This window comes from Chanos chanos, chromosome 16 (genome assembly GCF_902362185.1).
Source record: "Chanos chanos chromosome 16, fChaCha1.1, whole genome shotgun sequence".
NCBI classification, from domain to species: domain Eukaryota; kingdom Metazoa; phylum Chordata; class Actinopteri; order Gonorynchiformes; family Chanidae; genus Chanos; species Chanos chanos.
Window position 1 is genome coordinate 4106730 of NC_044510.1, and position 27232 is coordinate 4133961.

General features: G+C 40.1%; 1 protein-coding gene across 1 annotated transcript in view; it reads left to right on the plus strand.

Annotated features, from left to right (window-relative positions):
* Nucleotides 1-362: 362 nt before the first annotated feature.
* LOC115829713 (NACHT, LRR and PYD domains-containing protein 12-like) overlaps nt 363-27232 on the plus strand; it is a 135811-nt gene continuing 108941 nt past the window's right edge. Inside the window, exons 1-9 of the mRNA XM_030793881.1 lie at nt 363-397; nt 1538-1651; nt 1778-1891; nt 2650-2734; nt 3197-3403; nt 3727-5513; nt 7814-7987; nt 14184-14357; nt 17794-17967. Coding sequence (XP_030649741.1) covers nt 363-397; nt 1538-1651; nt 1778-1891; nt 2650-2734; nt 3197-3403; nt 3727-5513; nt 7814-7987; nt 14184-14357; nt 17794-17967 — 2864 coding nt within the window. The remainder of the gene's footprint in view (nt 398-1537; nt 1652-1777; nt 1892-2649; nt 2735-3196; nt 3404-3726; nt 5514-7813; nt 7988-14183; nt 14358-17793; nt 17968-27232) is intronic.

Consider the following 27232-nt stretch of genomic DNA (forward strand, 5'->3'; position numbering starts at 1 on the left):
ACATCATAAACAGCCGCATATGATAACTCACTGATCTGGTCATATTACAACCTTGCCATAAGGTTTAATATGAATGGACATTCTCACCAGTATAAGATTAGAAGAACTCCCCAATGAACAGTTTAGTGAAATAATTCAAACTAATGTTTGTGCTTGTTCTACAGGTCTACTGACAGGGATCAGACCTAATGGATTTCCATGAGTGTCCTCTGAGGTGACTTTGTCTCTGAAATGAGTATATAAATGAAGGAGGAGTTGCTGCCTTTGAAAATAATCTCTCTGTGGAGTGTGAGGGAGAGAAAGACACTGTCTCTAAAATGAGTCTCTCAGGATCATGTGAGGAAGGGGTTTCTGCCTCTAAAATGAGTCTGTCTGAGGAGCACTGTGGAGCTGAGAGGTGAGCTGAACTCATATATGATATATTTGACATATCTGATAACTGATAGGCTATACAGCCTCTGCCCGACTTATGATCTGTGTGACTTATAACCATCTGTATATACGACCGAAAGAAAAAAATGTATAAATTAAAGACAATAAAGAAAAAATATATGAAAATATAAAAATTGTGCTTGGTCGTACATCCGCCAGTGTGCCACGCACTGATACAGATGTGATGAGGTCACTGATGTGGAGGCGGAGTAACACAATGTGTGCTTAGTCGAGTTTATCCCAGAGTGCATATAATGCGGTATATGAGTGTCCTCAATAAATGTTGAGCTCATGCAGTTAAAGTCAAGTCTCTGGATATTCATTATTACATGTCAAGTCTTCTGGTCATATGAAACTATGACAGGCAGTGCTGACGGCTGCATTTGAACGATAGTGACCATCAGACGATATCCTGGCATTGTGTACGTCACAGCATCTCTCTCAGGCTAGGTCCATACTAAGCCAGACATATCTGAAAACACAGATTTTATGTAAAAACATTTCTCCGTACACACCATTGTTTTCGTAAAGTTTTCCAAATGTTCTATGTCCACACTGAAACGCCTTAGTGTTTGCAGATTTGATATTCAGAGCAGCATAGATTGCATTTCGCTCGTCATATTTGTTTTGGTGTCTCGAGCACAAACTTTCGCCACTGTCATGGCAACCATACTTCATCATTTCTGAAACTCTCTGTTTTCCCTGTCCGAATTTTCGAATGTATGCACCTCACAGAGCACTTTCGAAAAGTATCATTTTTGGTGGCGGAAAACGCTGTTTTAGTGTGAACGGAAAGGCTAAGCAGAGAAATAATTATGTGTTTTCAAATTTACCTGTGTGGACTGGGCCTCAGCTGTCGCCTGTCGCTCTCAGTTGCCATTCCTCTACGACTTCTACATATCGTGCTAGCATACGTCCGACTTACATCCATTTCGAGATACAACCGCCCGGTCAGAATGGAACTTGGACGTACGTCGGAGAGTGGCTGCTTCAGAGGAGTCTCTCCTTAATCTTTTTTCCTACTTTCACTTCAGTACTGAAATGTCACATAAACAACTATGTATAAGTCTCTTGTCTGAGAGATCTCTGTCTCTGTTACACACAGTGTTGAGCAGGAGAGATCAGACTCACCTGTACCCAGCTGTGTGTCCATGAAGAGTAACAGGTCTAAAGAAGGCCCACCTGACTTCAGAGAGGGAGATCTCCCTGATGAACAAAGGTAGCATTTGTGATAATATTTCCTTAAAGAACAGATGTTCATCTGTTGAGAGTGCTGTAGATCCTGTATGTGCCATATGTGTTATGTGTAAAGTTTGTCTGTCTCTATTATACCTGTTGTAAACAGCATTGAGCAGGAGAGATCAGACTCACCTGTACCCAGCTGTGTGTCCATGAAGAGTAACAGGTCTAAAGAAGGCCCACCTGACTTCAGAGAGGGAGATCTCCCTGATGAACAAAGGTAGCATTTGTGATCATGTTTCTTTAAACACAGAGTCAGGACAAACTCAGAATCAGGACAGAAAAATAACACATCATCACTGTTATGAGTAAAAACCTGGTGCCTGAGTGATGCAGTGCTACATTGCCAAATATTTTGCTGCTATGACCTCCAAGTCAAAATTCCAGAATGTATGGAAGGTATGGACATTTTTGTTTTATTTCTTGGGATGGATTTAGTGGTTTATAGAGTGAAAGGACAGTTAGTGATTATATATCAATTATTTTACTTCACATTCAGCTTGACGGGCAGCTGTGGCCTAAAGGTTAGAAAGCTGGCCTTGTGATTGGAGGGTTGCCAGTTCAATTCCCAAAACCAACATCCACAGCTGTGTACCCTTGAGCAAGGTGCTTAACCCCAATGATTCCTGGGTGCAAAGAATGCTGACTTACAGTCAGCACAGTATGTGTGTTGGATGGGTCAAATGCAGAGGACAAGTTCACTGTTCACATTGTGTGTGTGCTCAGATTTACACTTACATGAGCAAACATAATTTAATATGATAAAAATTAATGGGGAAGTCTGTTCATTTGCAGCACTTTATACTTTACATGCTCATCATTTTAAATTAAGTAGAGCTTCTACAGTTGATGAATCAAATAAATTATATTTACAGTCATATAAAATATATACAACACATTTTATAAATGAGAAGAAAATGTAAAAAAACTCTTCACATGCTGCTTGTTGTAAATGTTCTGTTGACATTTTGACTGCAGAATCCAAAAGGAGGAAACACAATCAGAGATTTCCGGTGTTTGGTCTGTCCAACGTCAAATAAAAGACCTGATCTCCATATTTGAGGTGAGCTTTGTACTCTATGGGAATCAGTGTGAGTTATGTCTTCTCTAGATGATCATTGGATGGTCAGTATTGGCTCAGGTAACAGACAGAAAACAAAGTCACTGTTGTGAATGTGAGAATAGACAGTGCATTCAGTATACTCCTGTCTTTATAATAAAGGCTTTATTCCAGGTCTAGAATATGATTAATGATGACTCTGTACATGATCAAACATAAGTTCAGGTCAGTCATTTTTCACACTGTAGATTTTACTATTGTGATGAACACATAATAAAGCTGTCAGGATTACTGTATTAAAACCAATAAAAAACAAACAAACAAACAAACAAAAACGTAACAAAAAAGCATTGTCATGTCAAATCAAGTCGCACTTTTCACGTGTTCTTTGTATTTAATTCAGTGTTCTCATGATTTTTTATAATAAAAATGTAATCATTTATTTATTTATTTTCAATTGTTAAGACCCTTGAGAGCAAAATCATCACCTTTGTGAAGAATGAGTTGAAAAGACTGCGGAAAAGTCTGACTGAGGAAATGTCAGAATGTTTTGAGGGTCTGAAGGAGGATGAGACCAATGCCAGAGAGGGAGTTCTGAAGATCACACTGCACTTCCTGAGGAACATGAACCACAATGACCTCGCTGACACACTGGAGAAAAGTAAGACATCTGTTACAACAAACAGTCTTTATTCAGTGATATACAAGCACACAGGATGAACAAGAATGCTGACAACAGCTATAATAATAATAATAATAATAATAATAATAATAATAATAATAATAATAATAATAATAATTGTAGTCTCTAGTAGTGTCAAGGAATGGATGTTTTTTATTATTTTTTGTATATACTGTATTTTTACTATCCACTCCTCTTCCACCAAACCATCAGCCTAATTGTCTGTGATTAATAAAACTGAACACTACATATTCATTATCTCTGACCCTGACATGCTGTATCTCTGATTTTGTCAATCTAATGCTTAGATGAGCTGATGGTAACTTGTCACCGTGAACTGAAGTCAAATCTGAAGAGGAGGTATCAGTGTGTATTTGAGGGAATAGCAACACAAGGAAACCATACACTCCTCAATAAGATCTACACAGAGCTTTACATCACAGAGGGTGGAAGTGGAGAGGTCAATAATGAACATGAGGTCAGACAGATTGAGACAGCATCCAGGAGACCAGCAACATCAGAGACATCAATACAATACAATGACATCTTTAAACCCTTACCTGGACAAGACAAACCCATCAGAACTGTGCTGACAAAGGGAGTCGCTGGCATTGGAAAAACGGTCTCTGTGCAGAAGTTCATTCTGGACTGGGTTGAAGGAAAAGCTAATCAGGATATCAAGTTCATTTTTCCACTTCCTTTCCGGGAGCTGAATTTGAAGGAAAGTGAAAACTGCAGTTTGGTGGATATTATTCATGATTTTTTCCCAGCGACAAAAGGACTGAAATTTACCAACAATGACAAATACAAAATCATGTTTATCTTCGATGGTCTGGATGAATGTCGACTTCCTTCGACCTTTCAGAACAAGAAAAGTTTGTGTGATGTGACAAAAGCAACCTCAGTGGATGTTGTGTTGACAAACCTGATCAAGGGGAATCTGTTTCCCTCTGCTCTCCTCTGGATAACCTCCAGACCAGCAGCTGCCAACATCATCCCACCCAGGTGTGTTGACATGGTCACAGAGGTAAGAGGTTTTAATGACCCTCAAAAGGAGGAATACTTTAGGAAGAGAATCAGTGATCAGAACCTGGCCAACAGAATCATCTCACACATCAAGTCATCAAGGAGCCTCTACATCATGTGTCACATACCAGTCTTCTGTTGGATTTCAGCCACTGTTCTAGAGAGAATGTTGGGAGAGGCACAGAGTGGGGAGATCCCAAAAACTCTGACTCAAATGTACACACACTTCCTGATCTTTCAGATCAAACAGAGGAATGAAAAATACGAAGGACATGATGAGATGCAACCAAAGTGGAACCGAAAGACTATTCTGTCACTGGGAAAACTCGCCTTTGAACAGCTGAAAAAAGGGAATTTGATCTTCTATGAAAAGGATCTGAGAGAGTGTGGTATTGATGTGAGAGAAGCCTCAGTGTACTCAGGACTCTGCACCCAAATCTTTAGAGAGGAGCTTGGACTGTACGTGGGAAAAGTCTTCTGCTTTGTGCACTTGAGCATTCAGGAGTTTCTTGCTGCCTTATATGTGTTCCTAACATTCATCAACAGCAATGTAAATGTCTTATCCACACAACAGCCGTCCATTAAAAGCATTCTAAAATCATACTGGAGATGGGAAATTTTCACCCTACACAAAGATGCAATTGATGAAGCCATAGAAAGTGAGAATGGACACCTGGACCTGTTCCTCCGCTTCCTTCTCGGTCTCTCACTGGAGTCCATTCAAACCTTTTTACGAGCTCTAGCTGATACAGACAGAATATCACTAAGGACAGAGGATACTGTGAAGTACATTAAGGAGAAGATCAGGGAGAATCCATCTCCAGAGAGATACATTAGTCTGTTCCACTGTCTGAATGAACTCAATGACCATTCTCTAGTGGAGGAGATCCAAAGCTACCTGAGCTCAGGAAATCTCTCCAGAGCTGAACTCTCTCCTGCTCAGTGGTCAGCTCTAGTCTTTGTGTTACTGACATCAGAGGAGGAGCTGGATGTGTTTGACCTGAAGAAGTTCATCAGATCAGAGGAGTGTCTTCTGAGGCTGCTGCCAGTGGTTAAAGTCTCCAGAACAGCTCTGTGAGTAAAGACTGTTTATCCACACACAGATGAGAAGGGCACTTTGTCTAGATGCTCTCTTACATTTACACAAGTGTTGACATAGCTATAGGAATGCTGACACAAAATGGTCACAAAAACTGTTATCCATATTTTTACCACTGTGCTCTTATCTCAGCTTAAAGTGACTCTATGTGGAACATCGAACCAGAATTTAATTAACATAATATTCAGTTCTTCACCATTATGTTTATTCAGTGTGAATCAGTCCATTGGCCCTGATATCTGAATTTAAATTTGCTGATATTACCAGAAAAAAAAACAAAATAACAGAATTAGCCAACCGTGAAGTAAATGGAAGGCCTTATCTCTCCACACACACACACACACACATACATATATATAACAACAACAATAATAAGAATCATCATAATCATAATTATAATAATTAGGTCTGCCCTCTGAAAGTCGACAAGGTAAATCATCAGTGTGAGACCCGTCAGTCGACTTGGATGCCTTAAGTTGAGCAAACTTTTTTTTTTTTTTGGCCAATCAGTGTACATTACAGTAACAGGATAAAACAGACAGAAGTTTACAAAAAATGCGATATAATTTCAGTAAGGAATTACAAATAAGGGGAGTCATAAATATATTTTTATATTCTATAGCAGGGCTAACTTGCATGCTTGCCAAAAGAAATTAAAAAATTCATGTGACAGTATGTGTTGGGGGTTAACTGATGAGACAAGCTGAAACCTGAGATGGGGTGGTTGGTAAACTAGGCTTGTTATAACCATGTTTCAGAAGAAGTCTAAAATATGGCAGCAATTTGAACTTGTGAAGGACAACCCTAACAAAATTAAATGCAAATTCTATATGCAAGAATTTGCTCATCATTCAACAACATTGAACATGGGAAACTACTTGAAACGGGTAAATTCCATAGCTAGGCGGTCATTGAAAAAGAGACTGAAGACAAGCATTTGCTTTTTCATCTTAAATATCTCAGATCTTAAACTGCAAGAGCTTAATTTGTTTATTTATTTGTTTACACTTAAGATTCAGTATTATGCTGAAAGAGAAATACAGTAGTCTTATAAGTCTATCCTGTTGAAGACGAGGAGTTATTATTTCATAACAGGCAATACCATGAATTTATTTTAGACTGTTTCATTTTTTTTATTCATTTAGGCCACACATTGCTTTTAATGTTTAAAGTGAAATTAAAAAAAAAAAAAAGGCTATAAGAACTTGATTTAAACAGAAATACACGTGTCTCCCCCTGTCTCATTACTCTGACAAATCCATATGGCATCCTGACATTATATGTCGACAATTAAAATAGGCCACAATCCAAATCTCACATCATATGCAACTGTCTTTTACTGATTTTTAAATGCTCAAAAATATGTTCTGATGAATCTGCTGCATTTGACTATGTTAATGTGGTTGAAATCATCACTGAAACTCATGCCAATGGATTTTCTGATTGCAAAATTAATCTATATGAAAAAAAAGGAACGAATAGTCAAATATATTGAACAGCCAAATCCAATTCAACTGACAAAATTCTGAATCGGGTACAGCCCTAATAATAATTGTGTGATCAAGAACTGCAGAACAACCACAACACAACGAGAATACAAACCATAGGTGCTATTTTTTTTAGAAAGTAAAACTGGAGTCAGAGATGATCACCACTGTTAATATATTTCCCTTGCATGTAGTACAACAGCCATTGGGAAGACAGTGAACAATGATAATTCAGTGAACTTGGAAGTCTCCCTCTTTTGAGTGAGATTTTATATCCTTCTTGTCACATGCTCTTTGACCCTGAGGGCAGTTATAACTAGTTTACTTGGTTGTAATATAAGACCTTAGGTCCTCATAACTGCCTTTATCTCCACTTCCTTCAGCCTTGTTGTTCTCATGACTTCCTGCATCCACACTTCCTTTCACACCAAGTCACTCTTCCCACAGGGTGAACAGGTCATACACACAGAGATAGAACAATCACTAGAAGCTACATTCATCAGAGATATGGGCCTTTGATTACATCTCTGATACATTTAAGCATATTATTTAATGCATTTGCAAAACAGAATCATCTTATTTAAAATCCAAACCCACCAAAGTCTCTATTGATCAAGTTTATACTGACTCGTGGCTTTCACTGATCAGGCAGAAATGGTCGTCTCACTGACCATGTACTAGTGTAATATTGGTTTTATTTATTTGGACTTTTGTTTGTTTTCTGGCTTTTGTTGGTGTTTTGTTGATATTGGACAATAATGAAAATATTATTTTTATTTGAATTTTAGGCTTAACAGTTGTAACCTAACAGAGAAAAGCTGTTCAGCTGTAGTCCCAGTTCTCAGCTCAGACTCCTCCAGTCTGAGAGAGCTGGACCTGAGTACCAATAATCTGCAGGATTCAGGAGTGAAGGTGCTCTCTGCTGGACTGGAGAATCCTCACTGTAAACTGGAGACACTGAGGTGAGTTCATATCTGCCAGACAGACCATTTCCCCCATATGGTACTTAGAGAATTGTTTCAAGGAAATTTGTAAAAGATGTTTTATTTTCAATCAGTGAATCAACATATGCAGTCGTCACCATTTATTGAGAATGAAATATCTGTTTTGTCAGTTATTATATTCGACTATTTCTGAGATATGTGAGATGGTGTTTATTTTCATTGAATGTTCTTATTAACAACTGACTGTTGCACTGGCCTGTAAAGCATTGGGAGAAAATATCCATCATATTCAGCAACTATTTGTCACAAATTGAATGAGGGCAAGTACAAGTTTGAGTGCCAGTGCAAGCTGAGTGCAAGTTTTCAGATTTTATTTAACACAGGTACAGGAACACATAAACATGGCAGGATTCAAATGGCACTTGGACTTACTTAGACTTACACAGGTACTTCAGATAACATCAGGCAAGACAAGACAAAAACTTCAGAGGGGTGATCCAGAAAGCAGGTTTAGTGAAAACTCTGAGTTAGTTCACTCAGAGCAAGTAGTAAACCTCCTTATATAAGAGCCCTTTGGCTTTGTTTTGCTTGGAGAATGAAGCCACAGGGCTCTTATATTAGGTTCACTACTTACTCTGAGTTAACTAACGAGTTTTCACTAAACCCACTTTCTGGAAAACCCCCCAGAAAGGAAACTAAGGAAAATATAAATATTTATACAAAGAGCAAACCAGACTTGATTAACCAAAAACAGGTGTGCACAATGAATGGCTAATTAACTGAATGAAGCAAGGAAAACAAGGAAGTGACTACACAAAGAAGTGACTGAACAGAAAATCTGTCTCCAAATGACCAGTAGAGGGGGACAGTGAGCCAGGATGTCACACCATTTAAAATGATAATTATTGTATTTTATCGTGATCCTAATTAGGATAAGCGGCTTTGAAAATGAGTGAGTGAGTGAGTGAGTGAGTTATGTTATTTTATTACTTTACTATATTATGTTTAAATACATACACACACATATGTGTGTATGTATAAGAGACAACACCTCACACTTGACACATCTATGTATATATGCATTTGGTATGTACGTATGTTTGTATCTCTTTCTCTCTCTTGTAATATTGGTTGTATTCCTAACTGGACTTGCTTTTGTTGGTGCTTGATATTGGACAATAATGAAAATATTATGTTGAATTTCAGGCTTAATACTTGTAACCTAACAGAGAAAAGCTGTTCAGCTGTAGTCCCAGTTCTCAGTTCAGACTCCTCCAGTCTGAGAGAGCTGGACCTGAGTGCCAATAATCTGCAGGATTCAGGAGTGAAAGTGCTCTCTGCTGGACTGGAGAATCCTCACTGTAAACTGGAGACACTGAGGTGAGTTCACATCTGCCAGACAGACCATTCCCCCCACATGGTACTTGAAGAGTCATTTAAAGGAATTTATTTTCAATCAGTGCATCAATATACGCAGACATCACCATTTAAAGAAAATGAAATATATCTGTTTTGTCTGTTATATTCAACTATTTCTGAGATATGTGAGATGGTGTTTTATTTTCACTTAATATTCTTATTAACAACCGTTGCAAAGTGTTAGAGGCTGGATGCAGGTGCAGGTTAGTTGAGTCTCTATTTCCAAAGGATAAGATTAAGAAAACAACAAAACTTAGAGCAGCATCTTCTAAAGCAGGGGGAAAACAGCAAACCAACATGACGTGGGGCTCAAACCCAAAACAATGCAAGACAAAGAAACAGGGAAAAGCAAGAAGTATAGATACACAGGTAAATGAGGAAAAGTAAATGAAAGCAGGTGCAGAGAATGAACTTAACTGGGCTAAACCAACAGAACCCAAACAGGAATGAACCAAGGGAGAAACAGGGAGTAAATCAAAACACTGGACTGAACCAAAAACCAAGTATACATTAAAAAAACCAAAACTGACCACTGGGGGGGTAAAAACAAGAAACAGAGAACAGAACTGAGCAGGGCGTGACTACAACTGACTGGGAGAAAATATCTGTCATATTTGTAATCAGTGACTCAGCAACTATTTGTCACAAATAGTCTCTCTCTTCTTGTCTTATACCCTCTTTATGAGCACTGTCTGTGTCTTGTTACTCTCTTCCTGTCTGTCTTTTAATCCTCATTTGTTGACGTCAGTGTCTTTTCTGTCTCTCTCCACTTTCTTGTTCTTGTCATTATTGCTGTACTGTTACTGTCTGTAGTTAAGTTGTCTGTTTCTCTTCTGTTTTGCTCCTGTCTGTCACAGTGCTATTTTCTTTCATCCTGAATAGTTTGCCATGTTAATGTCCCAGTATTGCAGGGAAATTTTGTTCATTAAAATGAATTTGAAAACATTGATTTACATTTGAAGTAATTAAAAACACATTGTATATATATATTCAGAAGACAAACATTCCTTCTCTCTCTAGACTTTCAGATTGCAGTATAACTGAGGAAGGATATGCAACTCTGGCTTCAGCTCTGAGATCAAACCCCTCATACCTGATAGAGCTGGACCTCAGTGGGAATGATCCTGGAGACTCAGGAGTGAAGCTGCTCTCACCTTTACTGGAGGATCCACACTGTAAACTGCAGAAACTCAGGTGAAGATGTTGTATAACAGCGAATTATACAAGGACGGTCGGGGAGGGGGGTCAACTTTTTCTCCAGGGCTATATAGCATAGGATATATAAATATCTCAACCCCCCCAAACTGTTGTTCTGTACCTCTTTTGGGGAGGTCAGAGTCTTAATTGGGGGCTTAGACCCCCCCCCCCCTCCAATTCAACATTATGGACAGCTTCATGTAATACCTCGACTTCAGCTCACAAAGATATTTATGGAACTTAGGAGGACCTACTGGACTTCTTGTACCATGCTAACACATGAGCACTGAGACAAGAGTCAGCATGTGATCGTGTGGCATTCAGTTCACTCAGAGCACTAATGGTTTCACAATAGACAAAATAGCCAAGTGGTCCATTGTTTTTCTCAACCACATGTGAACATGGCATAGTGCACTGACTGATCTGTTACAACTGCAACTGCTAACAGGTATTGTCAGGGCTGTCTGAAAAACTGAGCTCAGGATAGGAAACATATGAGCATCAAGGAGCTTCTACACTCTGCTAACATCACAGATGGCACCTTCTCTCTGTCGTCTTGTAAGGAACTGTTTTTCTGCCATGTTTTGCTCCTCTTTACTAATTGATATGTTACAAAGTGTAGCACTAAGACTCAACTAACCCACAGAGCAGTGGATTTAGGCTTTTATTGAAAGACTCTTTAGTGCTTTCACTATTATTCCAACAAACATTAGGACAGCACATTATTTTCTTTATCAGATGAAAAAAATATTTGGGACTACGAATGACAGACCCTAGCAACATATCTGACTCTAAATTCATCTCTAAAACCCATTCTAACCTAGAAAACAGAATGTACAAGCATGACATTCAGTAGTCTTACTGGTGCTTTATTAATGGTTCAACCACACACCAGGTAATTCAGAAAAAGAATTCCTTCAAAAATATATACTCGTAAAACAAAGAAAATCAAAAGAGGTTTCACAATGGTCAAGTAGTTCAACAACATACAACCTTCAACCAGAAGCACTTTTTAAAGAAAAGCAAATACACATTATCAAGTGTGCTCAGAACATTATCAACTGTTGCTTTTCCTGAACTCATTTTGCTTCCTTATATGTAAAGTAGTGGTTATATCTCTTTAACAAAAGTCTCTCAAATCTTTTGCTGGAAAGCCAGTTCCTCCTTCGGGCCAGCTTTGACAAGCTCTTTGGTAATTTATTCACTAAAAGATTATGGCTATTCATTTATGATTTAAATTCCAATAAGAAACATTATTTGCTTTGAAATATATGTGTAATACAAGGAATGAAATTCTTATTAAGAGAGTAATTGTAATATGATTACAGAAACTTACACTGTAATACTTCACATGACTTTGTTATGAAGAAAAATAATGAAATGACTGTAATGCATTACTTTGTACCCCAACACTAGTGAAAAAGGTTCAGTGATGGACAACATAACAAAGACATGATGCAGGTGCTACAATTTTGTCTTCATCAGCTGTGTGTGACATTTACACGCAGAGGAGAATTAATGAAGGGAAAATTACTTGTTGTATTGTGTTATGAATTATCTATTCAAGAAACTGTTTCCATTTTATAGAATTTAACATTGTTTTAGCAAATTGACTCTGGTATATTTCAATGTTGAACCAGCCCTGTTCTCTGTAGGCTGAAGTGGACACTGTCCTGGACTATTGAGAAGGACAGTGACAGTGGTGAGGTGTAAAATGGTCAGTGACATGAATATATTCTTTCTCTCTCTGCAGGCTGTTGAAAAGTCCTGTTGCAGAGGAAGCCTGTGCTGCTCTGACTTCAGCTCTAGGTAAAAACCCCTTACTGCTGAGAGAACTGGATCTGAGTGAGAAAAAACCAGTGAGCTTAGGAGTGAAGCAGCTCTCTGTTCTGCTGGAGGATCCACACTGCAGAGTACAGAAACTGAGGTGAGAGATGTCTCCTAAAATGCCATGAAAACAATATGATGAATCAGCTGCTTTATTTGTGAGTTTCACTTGAATAAAATACTGACATATGCTGTACTTTAGACTTCCCTCAGCTACAGATTTAGGGTAAAAGTCGGTTGTGAAAACAAAGATGTTTGTCTGCATTTTCTCAGCCTGAACTCTACAACAAAGCCCTCAGTCTCTCTCTACATGGTAAAGGGGAGTTCAAGTTTCAAGTTCACTGTCATTATATCCTGCAGCATATTCACTACATATAAGTGTCTATGTGAGATATTTGGTAATGTGTGTAGATGTCTACTGTGTAGTAGCATTATCAAGTATATTAGGTGTCCAAAGGGAATGGTTAGAGGTATAAAGTGTTGACCATAGGTGTTGTACAGTTTATGACAGTTCTTCCTACAGGTATTAAGGCAAATGACTGGTCACCAGGGTGTGGGTGTGAGGGTCTAATAGCTTCACAGCTCTGGGGTAGAGGCTGTTCCTCTAGATGACGGGGGGACAGACAGATAGTGACTGGGGTGTGTGGGGTCCCTGGTGATTCGGAAAGTTTTCCTCAGACGTCTCTTGTCATATATGTCACTGTATGGGAAGCAGAACAATCCCAGTGATTTGGTTGTGCTGTTTTACCACCTGTTGGAGAGGCTTTGATCAGTCACAGTGGAGTTGCTGTACCAGACTGTGGAGTACAGCATTGGGATCATCACACAGCCTTGTGTTCAGTATGAGTGTGGTGAGGGTAGGGCTGAACGATTAATTGATTTCAAATCGAAATTGCAATTTGAAACAATGCGATTAGCAAATCGCAAAGGCTGCAATTTAGGATATACGTTATGCAGTGTGTCTGACCCAGGGTTTGAACTGTCATGTCAATGGTTTTACAAATTCATGGCGTCCGCGTTGTGTGACAGTCATGTTCACCAATCAGAAGTAGACCCAAGGGAACTGCCTATGTGTCCACCAACAACAAACACATGAAACCTAAGGAAAGAGTTACATTCGTGGTGTGGAAAAAAGGCCTCCGCTGAGCCAGAGGCAACGTTGGCTCAGTTATTTCTGAACAGCAGACCACTGCTATGAACAACAGACCTTTGCTATGGAACTATTTTTTTAGCCGAAGCAAAAAAATAGTTTTTATATCGCTTCACGTTGAGATCCTGCATCACCTGGTCGGGGTTTATTTCACTGTAATGACTGGCTCAATGTACATTATCCCTTACATGTTTGATTGTTCTATGGTCTATGCCAGTTAAAAAAAATGTAATAAACACATTGGAAGCAATATATATCTTTAAGTTCTCATCCTTGCATTAGAATACAGAGCAGATAATATTTTGATGGTATCTCATGGGGTAATGCTCCATCACTTGTTTCAAATCTGTTACACAGTGAATATTGAACTGAAGCTTGACTTTAAAAAATTATATCACAAATCAGATTGTAATCACAATATCTGTCAGAAAAATCGTAATTACATATTTTGCCCCAAATCGTTCAGCCCTAGGTGGAGGTGTGGTGCCCCATCCTGACAGACTGGGGTCTATAAAATCAGTTCTTACATTAAAATACATTTCAAAACTTTGATCTTCATTTGAAATAATTAAGAGCACATTGTATATATACTCAGGAGACAAACTTTGGTTCTCTCTCTAGACTTTCAGACTGCAGTATAACTGAGGAAGGATATGCAGCTCTGGCTTCAGCTCTGAGATCAAACCCCTCACACCTGAGAGAGCTGGACCTTAGTGGGAATGATCCTGGAGACTCAGGAGTGAAGCTGCTCTCAGCTTTACTAGAGGATCCACACTGTAAACTGCAGAAACTCAGGTGAAGATGTTGTGCAACAGTGTGCAGAACAGATATTTGTATTTAAAAAAGTAACACACTCAGCCTTTACAGACAGAATTCTTATCGCTCTCATAACATTATTCATGTTTGTTCAAATATGTCATGATATGAATTTAAACTACGCTCTGATATGTATGTTATACAATCAGTTGTTCTTTACCGCTTTTGCTGAGGTCAAAGTCTTAATTGGGGGGCGGGGGGGTGGAAACCATGCTTGTGGTTTTCACTGATCAGGCAGACATGGTCGTCTCACTGACCATGCATTGGTGTAATATCGGTTTTATTCATAACTGGACTTGCTTTTGTTGGTGTTTGATGTCGTAAAATACTGAAAACTTTGTTGCTATTTGAATTTTAGGCTTAATAGTTGTAACCTAACAGAGAAAAGCTGTTCAGATCTAGTCCCAGTTCTCAGCTCAGACTCCTCCAGTCTGAGAGAGCTGGACCTGAGTACCAATAATCTGCAGGATTCAGGAGTGAAGATGCTCTCTGCTGGACTGGAGAATCCTCACTGTAAACTGGAGACACTGAGGTGAGTTCATATCTGCCAGACAGACCATTTCCCCCACATGGTACTTGAAGAATCATTTAAAGGAAATTTGTGAAAGATGTTTTATTTTCAATCAGTGCATCAATATATGCAGTCGTCACCATTTAATGAGAATGAAATATATCTGTTTTGTCAGTTGTTATATTTGACTATTTCTGAGATGTGTGGGATGATGTTTTATTTTCACTGAATGTTCTTATTAACCACTGACTGTTGCACTGGCCTGTAAAGCATCGGGAGAAAATATCCATCATATTTGTAATCATTTATACATTTGTCACAAGCTGAATGATGCAAGTACAAAAATAAGACAGAACATATCATATAAATTGGACTTATCTTATAAGTTGGCACGTTTCTGGTGGTCAGCTGTAATTACATTTTTGTATTATTATCGTCACTAAACATGCATTTTATTTCGAATGTTTAGACATAGAAATACATACAAACACCAAACAAACGCTACATTACAATTCATCAGTGCTAGTAAATAAATGTATGAAATGAAAGTAGACACCTGTGTCACCTGTATTTGTGTGAACAGTGCACAAAGTCATACGTCACGCTTCTAGCATTCCAATCAAAGCCCCATGTTTCAGTCATAGACAGAAAGAAGAGGTTTCAGTAACAGACTAGCAGTGTCAGTGTGAAACGTAATGAGTGTGGCTGGAGCTGAGATTGAAATCGAGGATGCGCCATCCTCCTTTAAATCAGAAGTGTGGCAGCATGTTGGCTTTCAGGTCCTTTAACAGGAGAATGGCGACAGATTAACTGACAATCAGCTACACTACTGCTAATACCAGGAATTATGATCCAGCATCTACAACGCTACCACAACGACAAACTCCGATCAGGTGATGTGAGAGAGAAAGTGCTTAAAGGCCAAACTTCTCTGGAAAAAGGTTTTGCATCCCAGTTGCCTCATACATGTGCAAGAGCACAAGATATCACCAGATCTATAGGAGCATTTATCACTGAAGGCATGAGACCATTCTCGGTAGTGAACAACAAAGTATTTCACCTCCTACTGAAGACACTAGAGCCCAAATACAACATCCCGCCCGCACTTTAGTCAGTCTGTAATACCAGCCTTGTCCAATGAAGCAAAAATCAAAGTGACAGAAATTCTGAAAAAGTGCGGAGAGTTAGTTTGTTAACTTGTGTCTAAATTTGAGCATTGTGTGTTGTGGTGCAATTTTCATAATCTCATATTAATGCAATTTAGACAGACCCATTCAATTTAATATTTTATGATTGAAGACTATTTATTTTTGTCTAGCTTTCAAAGAATTCCTCCTAGGGTCAAGCTGTCATGACTTTTGAGTTAGTGGTACAACAAGACAACAATAATTCAAGAAATCAAAAATAAATCCATTGTTTTCATTTCAGTGTCAGTTCAACTGATTTTCTTAAAAATATCATGGAAGAATCAAACCATAAACATAGTATTGTGAATCGAATCAAACCGTTAGCTGGGTGTATCATTACATCCCTAATATACATATGAGAAAAAACACCTGACACATAACAAATCTGTCTATCTATCTATCCATCTATCTATCTATCTGGCTCTTTTTCTTTCTTTCTGTTTATTTCTCTCTCTCTCTCTCTTTTTCTTGCTCTGAAAATCAGGTCAGAATTAGGGTCCTGAGAATCAGGTCCTGAAATTTGCTGGGAAATTTTGTTCTGCAGTTAGAAATGTCAAAAAATGTTTAAGATAATAGATGAAAGAAATTATCACTGATTACTTTTTGCAAACTGTAATGGGATTATTTTACTCATTGCTTCCTGGAAAAAGTAATCCCATTTGCCATTACTTTACTTCTATTCAGAGACATTTCTAGCATTTCTAGACATTTGGGGCTTTGCTCAGACCAGGGGAGGGAGATCTGGGGGCATCCTCCTGTGGGAAAAAATCCTTTGAATTTCAACAGCTAAACACACTGTTTTCCAACAAATGGAGAGAAAATGAAGAGCCTAGATAAAATAAGCTTTTTCTATAATCAAACAAAGTATTGACATCTGTGCATGGTGGAGACATATCATGCTAGTTGGTTAACATGCCTACCAAAGTACCTCACAGTTGACTGCACATACTTTTATAATGGTCCATAGCCCCAGAGGGAATCACCATTTTACCTTGAAGGCATGAGTGCACTATATATGAAAGGATAACTTTCAATACATCAGTAATTTAAAAGCAGCTTCATTTCACAATTTAATGTGATTCATATGAAGCATGAAAAATGTAACTCTACTTATATGCTAGTAAAGGTGGTTTATGTCTTGTTGGTCTCTCTCTTCTTGTCTTATACCCTCTTTATGAGCACTGTCTGTGTCTTGTTACTCTCTCCCTGTCTGTCTTTTAATCTTCATTTGATGACTTCAGTGTCTTTTCTGTCTCTCTCCACTTTCTTGTTCTTGTCATTTTTGCTGTACTGTTACTGTCTGTAGTTAAGTTGTTTCTCTTCTCTTCTCTTCTCTTCTCTTCTCTTCTCTTCTCTTCTCTTCTCTTCTCTTCTCTTCTCCTCTGTTTTGCTCCTGTCTGTCTCAGTGCTCTTTTCTTTCATCCTGAATTGTTTGCCATGTTAACGTCCCAGTTTTGCTGGGAAATGTTGTTCTACAGTTAAAAATGTCTATGAGTTAAAATGACTTCTACATCAGATATGTGTCTGTCTATTGGAGTAAAAGCAAAATCACAGACCAGGCGTATGGTCAGAGTGTGTGTGTTTTTGTATGCGTGTGTGTGTATAAAATCAGTTCTTACATTTAAATAAATAAATTTCAAAACTTTAATCTACATTTATAATAATTGAAAACGCATTGTAAATATATTCACAAGACATACTTTGCTTCTCTCTCTAGACTTTCAGACTGCAGTATAACTGAGGAAGGATATGCTGCTCTGGCTTCAGCTCTGAGATCAAACCCCTCACACCTGATAGAGCTGGACCTCAGTGGGAATGATCCTGGAGACTCAGGAGTGAAGCTGCTCTCAGCTTTACTAGAGGATCCACACTGCAAACTGCAGAAACTCAGGTGAAGATGTTGTACAACAGTGTGCAGAACAGATATTTGTATTAAAAAAAGTAACACACTTAACCTTTACAGGCAGAATTCTTGTCATTCTCATAACATTATTCATATTTGTTCAATTATATCATAATTATATCACAATTATGACATAATATGAATTCAAACTACGCTCTGATATGTAAGTTATACATGGTACAATCAGTTCTTCTTTAGCATTGAGTACAGTCCTCCCCAAGACACTTCTGTTGGGGGTTAAGAAAATTAAACATTATGAACAGTTTCATGTAATACCTCGACTTTAACTCACAAAGATGTTTATGGAACTTAGGAAGACCTACTGGACTTCCTGTGCCATGCTAACACATGAGCGCTGAGACAAGAGTCAGCATGTGACCATGTGGCCTTCAATTCACTCAGGCCACTCATGGTTTGCTAGCTTTTGCATGATTAATCTTGTGCATCATGGCCCCTAAAATGAAGAAAGTGTAAGGCCATAGAAAAGTCCATAAACGACAGGAGGGGTGTTTCTAAGTGTGGCAAGGCCAGAGCAACCATGTGGTAATGTGCTGTTTAGTTTTCTCAGAGCACTCATGGTTTGCTAGTTGTTGCAGTGTCTGTACATAGGTTGTCTCTCTTTCTTACTCTCCTCTCTTTTTTCTGCTGTCTGTCTTTTTTATCTCCTTATCTGTCTTTTCTCCCATCTAGTCGCTCTCACTATCTTCTTTTTTTTTTTTGCATCTCCAACACGGCGTGGAACCATTAGAGTGTATCTCATTCATTTCATAGTAGTAATCTATCAATGAGCTTGTGATCTATAGTGAAAATCTCCTTCACAATAGACAAAATAGCCAAGAGATTTACTGGCCCACTGTTTTTCTCAACCACATGTGAACATGGCATAGTGCACTGAGTGATCTGTCGCAACTGCAACTGCTAACAGGTATTGTCAGGGCTGTCTGAAAAACTGAGCTCAGGATAGGAAACATATGAGCATCAAGGAGTTTCTACACTCTGCTAACATCACAGATGGCACCTTCTCTCTGTCGCCTTGTAAGGAACTATTTTGCTGCCATGATCTCCTCTTAACTAATTGGTATGTTACAAAGTATAGCACTAAGACTCAACAAACCCTCAGAGCAGTGGATTTAGGCTTTTATTGAGAGACAAGCTCTTTAGTGCTTTTATTGTTATTCCAACAAAGATTAGGACAGCACAATATGTTCTTTATCAGATGACAAAATTATTTGGGGCTACAAATGACAGACCCTAGCAACATTGGTGCCTCTAAGTCCATCTCTAAAACCCACACTGATCTAGGAAGCAGAATATAGAAGCATGACATTCAATAATCTTATCGCTGCTTTATTCATGGTTCAACAACAAACCAGGTAATTCAGAAAAAGAATTACTTCAAAAATATATGTTCATAAAGCAAACTAAAACAAAAGAGGTTTCACAGTGGTCAAGTAGTTCAACAAAATGCAAGCTGTTTGACAAGTTCTTTGATAATTTATTTATTAAAAAATTATGGTTTTTCATTTATGATTTAAATTCCTCAAAGTGACATTATTTGCTTTGAAATATATGTGTAATACAAGGAATGAAATCCTTATTAAGTGTAATTGTAATATGGTTACAGGAACTTACACTGTAATGCTTCACATGACTTTGTTATAAAGAAAAATAATGAAATGACTGTAATGTATTACTTTGTACCCCAACACTGGTGAAAAAGGTTCAGTGATTGGCAACGTAACAAAGACATGATGCACATGATGTAGGTGCTACATTTGTCTTCATCAGCTGTGTGTAACATTTACACGCAGAAGAGAATTAATGAAGGGAAAATGCCTTGTTGTCTTGTGTTATGAATGATCTATTCAAGAAACTGTTTCCATTTCTTAGAATTTAGCATTGTTTTAGCAGATTTATTCTGTCTCTGGTATATTTCAATGCTGAACTGGCCCTGTTCTCTGTGGGCTGAACTAGACATTGTCCTGGTAACAGTGGTGAGGTGTAAAACGGTCAGTGACATGAATATATTCTTTCTCTCTCTGCAGGCTGTTGAAAAGTCCTGTTGCAGAGGAAGCCTGTGCTGCTCTGACTTCAGCTCTAGGTAAAAACCCCTTACTGCTGAGAGAACTGGATCTGAGTGAGAAAAAACCAGTGAGCTTAGGAGTGAAGCAGCTCTCTGTTCTGCTGGAGGATCCACACTGCAGAGTACAGAAACTGAGGTGAGAGATGTCTCCTAAAATGCCATGAAAACAATATGATGAATCAGCTGCTTTATTTGTGAGTTTCACTTGAATAAAATACTGACATATGCTGTACTTTAGACTTCCCTCAGCTACAGATTTAGGGTAAAAGTAGGTTGTGAAAACAAAGATGTTTGTCTGCATTTTCTCAGCCTGAACTCTACAACAAAGCCCTCAGTCTCTCTCTACATGGTAAAGGGGAGTTCAAGTTTCAAGTTCACTGTCATTATATCCTGCAGCATATTCACTACATATAAGTGTCTATGTGAGATATTTGGTAATGTGTGTAGATGTCTACTGTATAGTAGCATTATCAAGTATATTAGGTGTCCAAAGGGAATGGTTAGAGGTATAAAGTGTTGACCATAGGTGTTGTACAGTTTATGACCGTTCTTCCTACAGGTATTAAGGCAAATGACTGGTCACCAGGGTGTGGGTGTGAGGGTCTAATAGCTTCACAGCTCTGGGGTAGAGGCTGTTCCTCTAGATGACAGGGGGACAGACAGATAGTGGCTGGGGTGTGTGGGGTCCCTGGTGATTCGGAAAGTTCTCCTCAGACATCTCTTGTCATATATGTTCTTTATGGGAGGCAGAACAGCCCCAGTGATTTGGTATGCTGTTTTTACCACCTGTTGGAGAGGCTTTGATCAGTCACAGTGGAGTTGCTGTAGCAGACTGTGGAGCACAGCACTGGGATCAGCACACATCATGACTGTGGTGGAGGTGTGGTCCCCCATCCTGACAGACTGGGGTCTGTCAGTACAGAAGTCTAAGATCCAGTTGCATATAGCGTAGAACAAGATCTCTGAGTTCGCCAACCAGCTTCATTGGGATAATGATGTCGAAGGTCGAGCTGAAATTACATATGCATTATCAAGGTGGGTTAGTGTAAGGTTGATGGCTGTGGAGATTGTATCCATTATTATGGAGGTGAGTGCAACTGAGCAATAGTTATTCAGGCACGTGACAGCAGACTTCTTTTGAACAGGGATGACTGTAGTTGTCTTGAAGCAGGTGGGTACAGTAGCCTGAGCCAGGGACTCATTGAAGATATCTGTGCAGACCTCAGCAAGTTGTTCAGTTCACACTAAGGGCATGACAGGGGATAACATCAGGTCCTGTTGTGGCTTTGTGTGTGTTCACTCTCCCCAGTTAGACTGTAGTCTCATTGACTGGTCAAATGGAAATAATCTCTGTTGACAGTAATCACATAATGAAGATATGACTGGTTTTTCAGATGAAGTTGTGTTACACTGGTCTTTCAGCTCTTCTTGTCTCTTCTCTCACTCTCTCCTTGGCCTCTCCCCTCTTTCCTGGATTGGCTCTTTACATTCAGATAAAATGGAATTGAAGTTAACAATAATTGATAATTGTTAATTATTTAAGTTTTAAAGTAGTTCTGTTTACATCACAAAGTGACCTGATGGATCTGTTTTTAATAATATACGTGACTGTACAGTGTAGGACCAAGTGGAACATGTACAGTTAGAAAACACATACATGCATACACACACACACATGCACACACACACACAAATGCAGACAATAACTGTCATTTGACGCAGACTGGAGGGTTGAGTAAGGACGGTGCTTTTGTTTTGATGGGAAAGCATGTGAGAGATGTGACTAACAATGATTTTTCTCTAAAAAGCAAAGATGTGACCATTTGAAAATCTGCACAAGCTGGTGGAATCTGTGGGTAACAAGGGTCTAAGAACAAGCAGGGGAGAATGTTAAAAAGATCCCCAATGACCTGTTCAGCCAGGTCTCACCTGACATGGCAAGTAAACTAGCCAACACTGTGGACATCACCTATAGGTCGGGTCCCCACTCAGGAGGTACACAGTCTACCCACAGAATTTTTGTGCAGTTCATTTCAGGAGTTTACAGGGATAAAGTTTAGAGGGAAGCAAGAACAATCAACTTGGTTCCAAGAAAAGAAGATCAAGGTCTTCAGAGATCTCACACAGAACACTAAAGATGTCAGGATCAGACTGTGGCCTCTAGTGGGACAAGTGAGAAAGGATGTGAGAAAAAACAGGTTTCAGAGCCTTTTAAACCTGTACTGAAGATAAAAGAGAATCAGGCTACATGTGAGCAATTAGAATCAAAACAACAGTGATAGCTCTATTCACGACTTATCCTTAATTTAGTTTTGAGAAACAAAACAGTTTTTTATAGGGATCTGTTAATATCCACACATCATGGTTTCATTTTTTGGACTTTAAAACCCTTAACACCACAGTTAAAATTAACTGAATTTAACAATCTATTCATTACCCTTCATCTATGTGGAACTTTATTCCAAATTTTGTGTTTTTCAAAAGTCAATGGCCTCAAATTTCTTTAATTGTATAACAATGATATCAGTCCCCTCCTGGAATCGCAACCCTATCGTGGTGGAGGGGTTTGTGAGTCCCTGTAATCCTGGGAGCTGTGCTTCCTGGAGCATCTCGCTCCTGGTAGGGTCACCCAAGGCAGAGAGGTCCCAGGTGAGGGGCCAGACAAAAAGTGGTTCTGAAAGCCCTTATGATCAGCACCCACAAAGATACAGGCACCTCGCCCGGAATAGGGAAACCGGGGCCACCTCCTGGAGCCAGGCCTGGGAGGGGAGCTTGTAGACAAGCCCCTGGTGGCCAGACCTGCCACGGGGTCCGGCCGGGCTCAGCCCGAATGAGCAACGAGGGGCTGCCCTCTCGTGGGCCCACCACCTGCGAGGGGAGAAATAGGGGCCGGTTGCGATGCCACACGGGTGGCAGGATGGGGCAAAGGCCCCAACGGACTGGACTTACGGTACAGAAACTGGCTTTTGGTACGTGGAATGTCACCTCTCTGGGGGGGAAGGAGCCGGAACTTGTGCGGGAGGTGGAGCGATACCAACTAAATTTGGTTGGGCTCACTTCTACGCACAGCCTTGGCTCTGGAACCAAACTCCTGGATGGGGGCTGGACTCCGTCCTTCTCTGGAGTTGCCTGGGGTGAGAGGCGGCGGGCAGGTGTGGGGTTACTTGTTAGCCCCCGACTGAGTGCCTCTGTGTTGGAGTTTGTCCCGGTGAATGAAAGGGTTGCCTCACTGCGCCTTCGGGTTGCAGGGGGGAAATCTCTGACTGTCGTGACGGTGTATGCACCGAACGGCAGCTCAGAGTTCCCAGCCTTCCTAGATACACTGGAAAGTGTCCTAGTGAAGACACCATCTGGGGACTCGGTAGTTCTACTGGGAGACTTCAATGCTCATGTTTGCAATGATGGAGAGACTTGGAGGGGAGTGATTGGGAGGAACGGCCTACCCGATCTGAACCTGAGTGGTGCTTTGTTATTGGACTTCTGTGCGAGTCATGGATTGTCCGTAACGAACACCATGTTCGAGCATAAGGCAGCTCATAAGTGTACCTGGTACCACAGCTCCTTTGGCCAACGGCCGATGATCGACTTTGTAGTCGTCTCATCAGACCTGCGGCCGTATGTGCTGGACACTCGGGTAAAGAGAGGGGCAGAGCTGTCAACTGATCACCACCTGGTGGTGAGTTGGATCAGATGGTGGGGGAGGCTGCGGACCAGCTGTTCATCCTTGCACAGATACTGGAGGGATCATGGGAATTTACCAATCCAGTCTACATGTGTTTTGTGGACCTGGAGAAAGCTTACGATCGTGTCCCCCAGGGTGTCCTTTGGGGGGTACTGCGGGAGTATGGGGTGCCAGGTTCGCTGCTGCGAGCCATTCGGTCCCTGTATAACCATAGTGAGAGCTGTGTCCGTATTCTCGGCACAAAGTCAAACTCATTCCCAGTGAGTGTTGGACTCCGCCAGGGCTGTGCCTTGTCTCTGATCTTGTTCTTAATTTTCATGGACAGGATCTCAAGGCACAGTCGGGGTGAGGAGGGTGTCCAGTACGGTGGCCTCAGGATTGCGTCTCTGCTTTTTGCAGATGATGTGGTTCTATTGGCCTCATCAAACTGTGACCTCCAGCATGCGTTGGGGCGGTTTGCAGCCGAGTGTGAAGCGGTCGGGATGAGGATCAGCACCTCCAAGTCTGAGGCCATGGTCCTATGCCAGAAAAAGGTGGCTTGCCCCCTCCGAGTTGGGACTGAGTTCCTGCCTCAGGTGGAGGAGTTCAAGTATCTCGGGTCTTGTTCACGAGTGAGGGTAAAATGCTCCACAGTTGGATCGGGGCGGTGGCGGCAGTCATGCGTTCGTTGTACCGGACTGTCGTGGTGAAGAAGGAGCTGAGTCAGAAGGCAAGGCTCTCAATTTACCAGTCGATCTTTGTTCCAACCCTCACCTATGGTCATGAGCTCTGGGTAGTGACCGAAAGAATGAGATCACGGATACAAGCGGCGGAAATGAGCTTCCTCCGCAGGGTGGCCAGGCGCACCCTTAGGGATAGGGTGAGGAGCTCGGACACCCGGGAGGAGCTTGGAGTAGAGCCACTGCTCCTCCGCATTGAAAGGAGCCAGTTGAGGTGGTTCGGGCACCTAGTCAGGATGCCTCATGGGCGCCTCCCTATGGAGGTGTTCTGGGCGCGACCAACTGGGAGGAGACCCCGGGGAAGACCCAGGACACGTTGGGAGAAATATGTATCTCAGCTGGCCTGGGAACGCCTTGGGCTCCCCCAGGAGGAGCTGGTGGATGTAGCCAGGGAAAGGGGTGTCTGGGCTACCCTCCTCAGCCTGCTGCCACCGCGACCCGGTCCCGGATAAGCGGGAGAAAATGATGATGATGATGATGATGATGATGATATCAGTAAAAACGCAAATCAATCACATTTCCTTGAACAGATGCTGTTGGCTTGGTCTCTTATGTTCAAATATAACTATTCTCCACAAAGGTACAACATCTGTACAAAATGGACACTCTATATTAAAGTAAATCTGTATTCTTTTAAAACTGAATTAAATACGGTATTATATTAGTGGGTCAACTACTTGAGGTAAATGGAAGGTTGTACAGCTACTCAGACTTCCTGAGAAAATATCAAATTCCAGTAACTTGAATAATATGCAGTTGTATTTGATGCTGTGATGTCTGGGGTTATAATGCCACTGAGGGACATTCATTTCTTTTGGCCATTTGTTCATGCTTTTGATCTCTCTCATACTGAAGTGAGTGATTTGTACTTCTCAACAGTGCAGCAAAATAATAGATCAATTACAGCTGTACTTCAGAAAGACATTATTACCAGCATTGGTGTGGTCTAGTGAAGAATGTGCACTGGAGAAGAGTTTGGGCCTTACCTCTTGTCACAGACTGAGGAAAATTCTGGATGCATGTGCAATAATCGCCTTGTTCCTCAGTTTATTAGAACAAAACAGGCTTAACAAAGAACTTCAAAGAACTTACAGGCTTCAGATTTCTTGACACAGGATTCATAACACACTGACAATGCAATTCCACACACTAAACAAGAGAAAAGTAAGAGCATTTATACACAACAGAAAAGGACTAGACTAACAAAAAACAGGTGTAGCTACTGATTCAATGACTAAGGTTAACTAAGGGAGCAGAAGATGCATATGGAAATCTAACAAAATGTCCAGCAGAGGGGAAAGAGGGAACCAGGACCTGATACCTCTCAAGTATCTACTGAGTAACAAAGTGAGAGGAGTGGAATATTGCTTCTGACTGCTCCTTTTGTGGGGATGCAGATGAAAAGATCTCACACTTGTTTTGGAATTGTTCTTATGCAGTGACATTTTGATCAGACACTCTGGAATTTATTCAAACACGTTTATAATTTCTCTTTTTGTTTAAAAGATGTTTTGTTTGGTGTGTTTGATTATTAAAAAAAACATAAGGGAAGGTGTGTTTCACTTACCAAATACCATATCCAGAGGACAGATTCAGTGGCTGTAAACCATTCTTTGCAGTGTTCAGAGGTGAACTCAGTGAGTATGTAGGGATCTACCAAAATCCGAATACATTATTCGAGGAAGCACAGATAATGCAGTGGAAACAGATAATTCCTCCACCTGAAGTTGCTCGTTATTATTCTGGGAAAAAAAGCCATGATTGACATCACTGTGCGTGAGGCACTGTTTCTTCAAATCGACATGCGGAATCCCATTCCTCACGTCTCCCATCATTCCACACACACAAGGTTTATGGAAGGACCTTCCATGATCTAACCTGTTAAGAAGAGAGATGTAAATAATCAAATTCGCTGGGGGGGGGGGTAAGTAGTTCTGGGGGGTATTTCAGAAAGCGGGTTTAGTGAAAACTCAGAGTTAGTTAACTTAGAGAAAGTAGTAAACCTCCTAATAGAAGAGCCCTATGGCTTTGTTTTGCTAGGAGAATGAAGCCACAGGACTCTTCCATTAGGAGGTTTACTACTTACTCTAAGTTAACTAACTCTGAGTTTTCACTAAACCTGCTTTCTGAAATACCCCCCTGTTCACCCAGACACCGTTTTGCTGATGTTAGTAAATAAACAATTTATAGAAATTGTCTTTCGTAGTGCCATTGCTTCAGTAATCGTCTTATTTAGTTTCTTGTTGGTTGTAGGCTATATAGTAAGGATGTACTCAAATCCAAATACATTATTTGGGAAGGCACAAATAATGCGGTGGAAACAAATAGTTGTTCGTTATTATTCGGGGGAAAAAAACATTATTGTTATGTCTGTGCGTCAGCTATGTTTCTTTAAATTGCTTCATATCATTGTGGATTGTCACAAAATAAAAATGCCCAGTCTGTTTGCAACACTAACTGGTCATTTCATTTACTATACATTATTGAAAATTGATTGCTATAAGCTGTATTCTCCCCCACTGAGTCAGGTGCGAAGGCTAGCAACAGTGTTAATTTCGTCGACGAAACTGACGAAAAATGTTCGTCAACAAACTTTTTTCCATGACAGAAATGAGACAATAACTAAATAAAAATGCCCCTTTGAAAATAAAAACTGTGACTTATATGTATTACCATTTTCGTTGATGAATACTAACGAAACGATGTCAGAGAGAGATGAATGGACAAGCAATTATAGCCTCCCTCCTCTGGAATTCAAACTTTAAACAT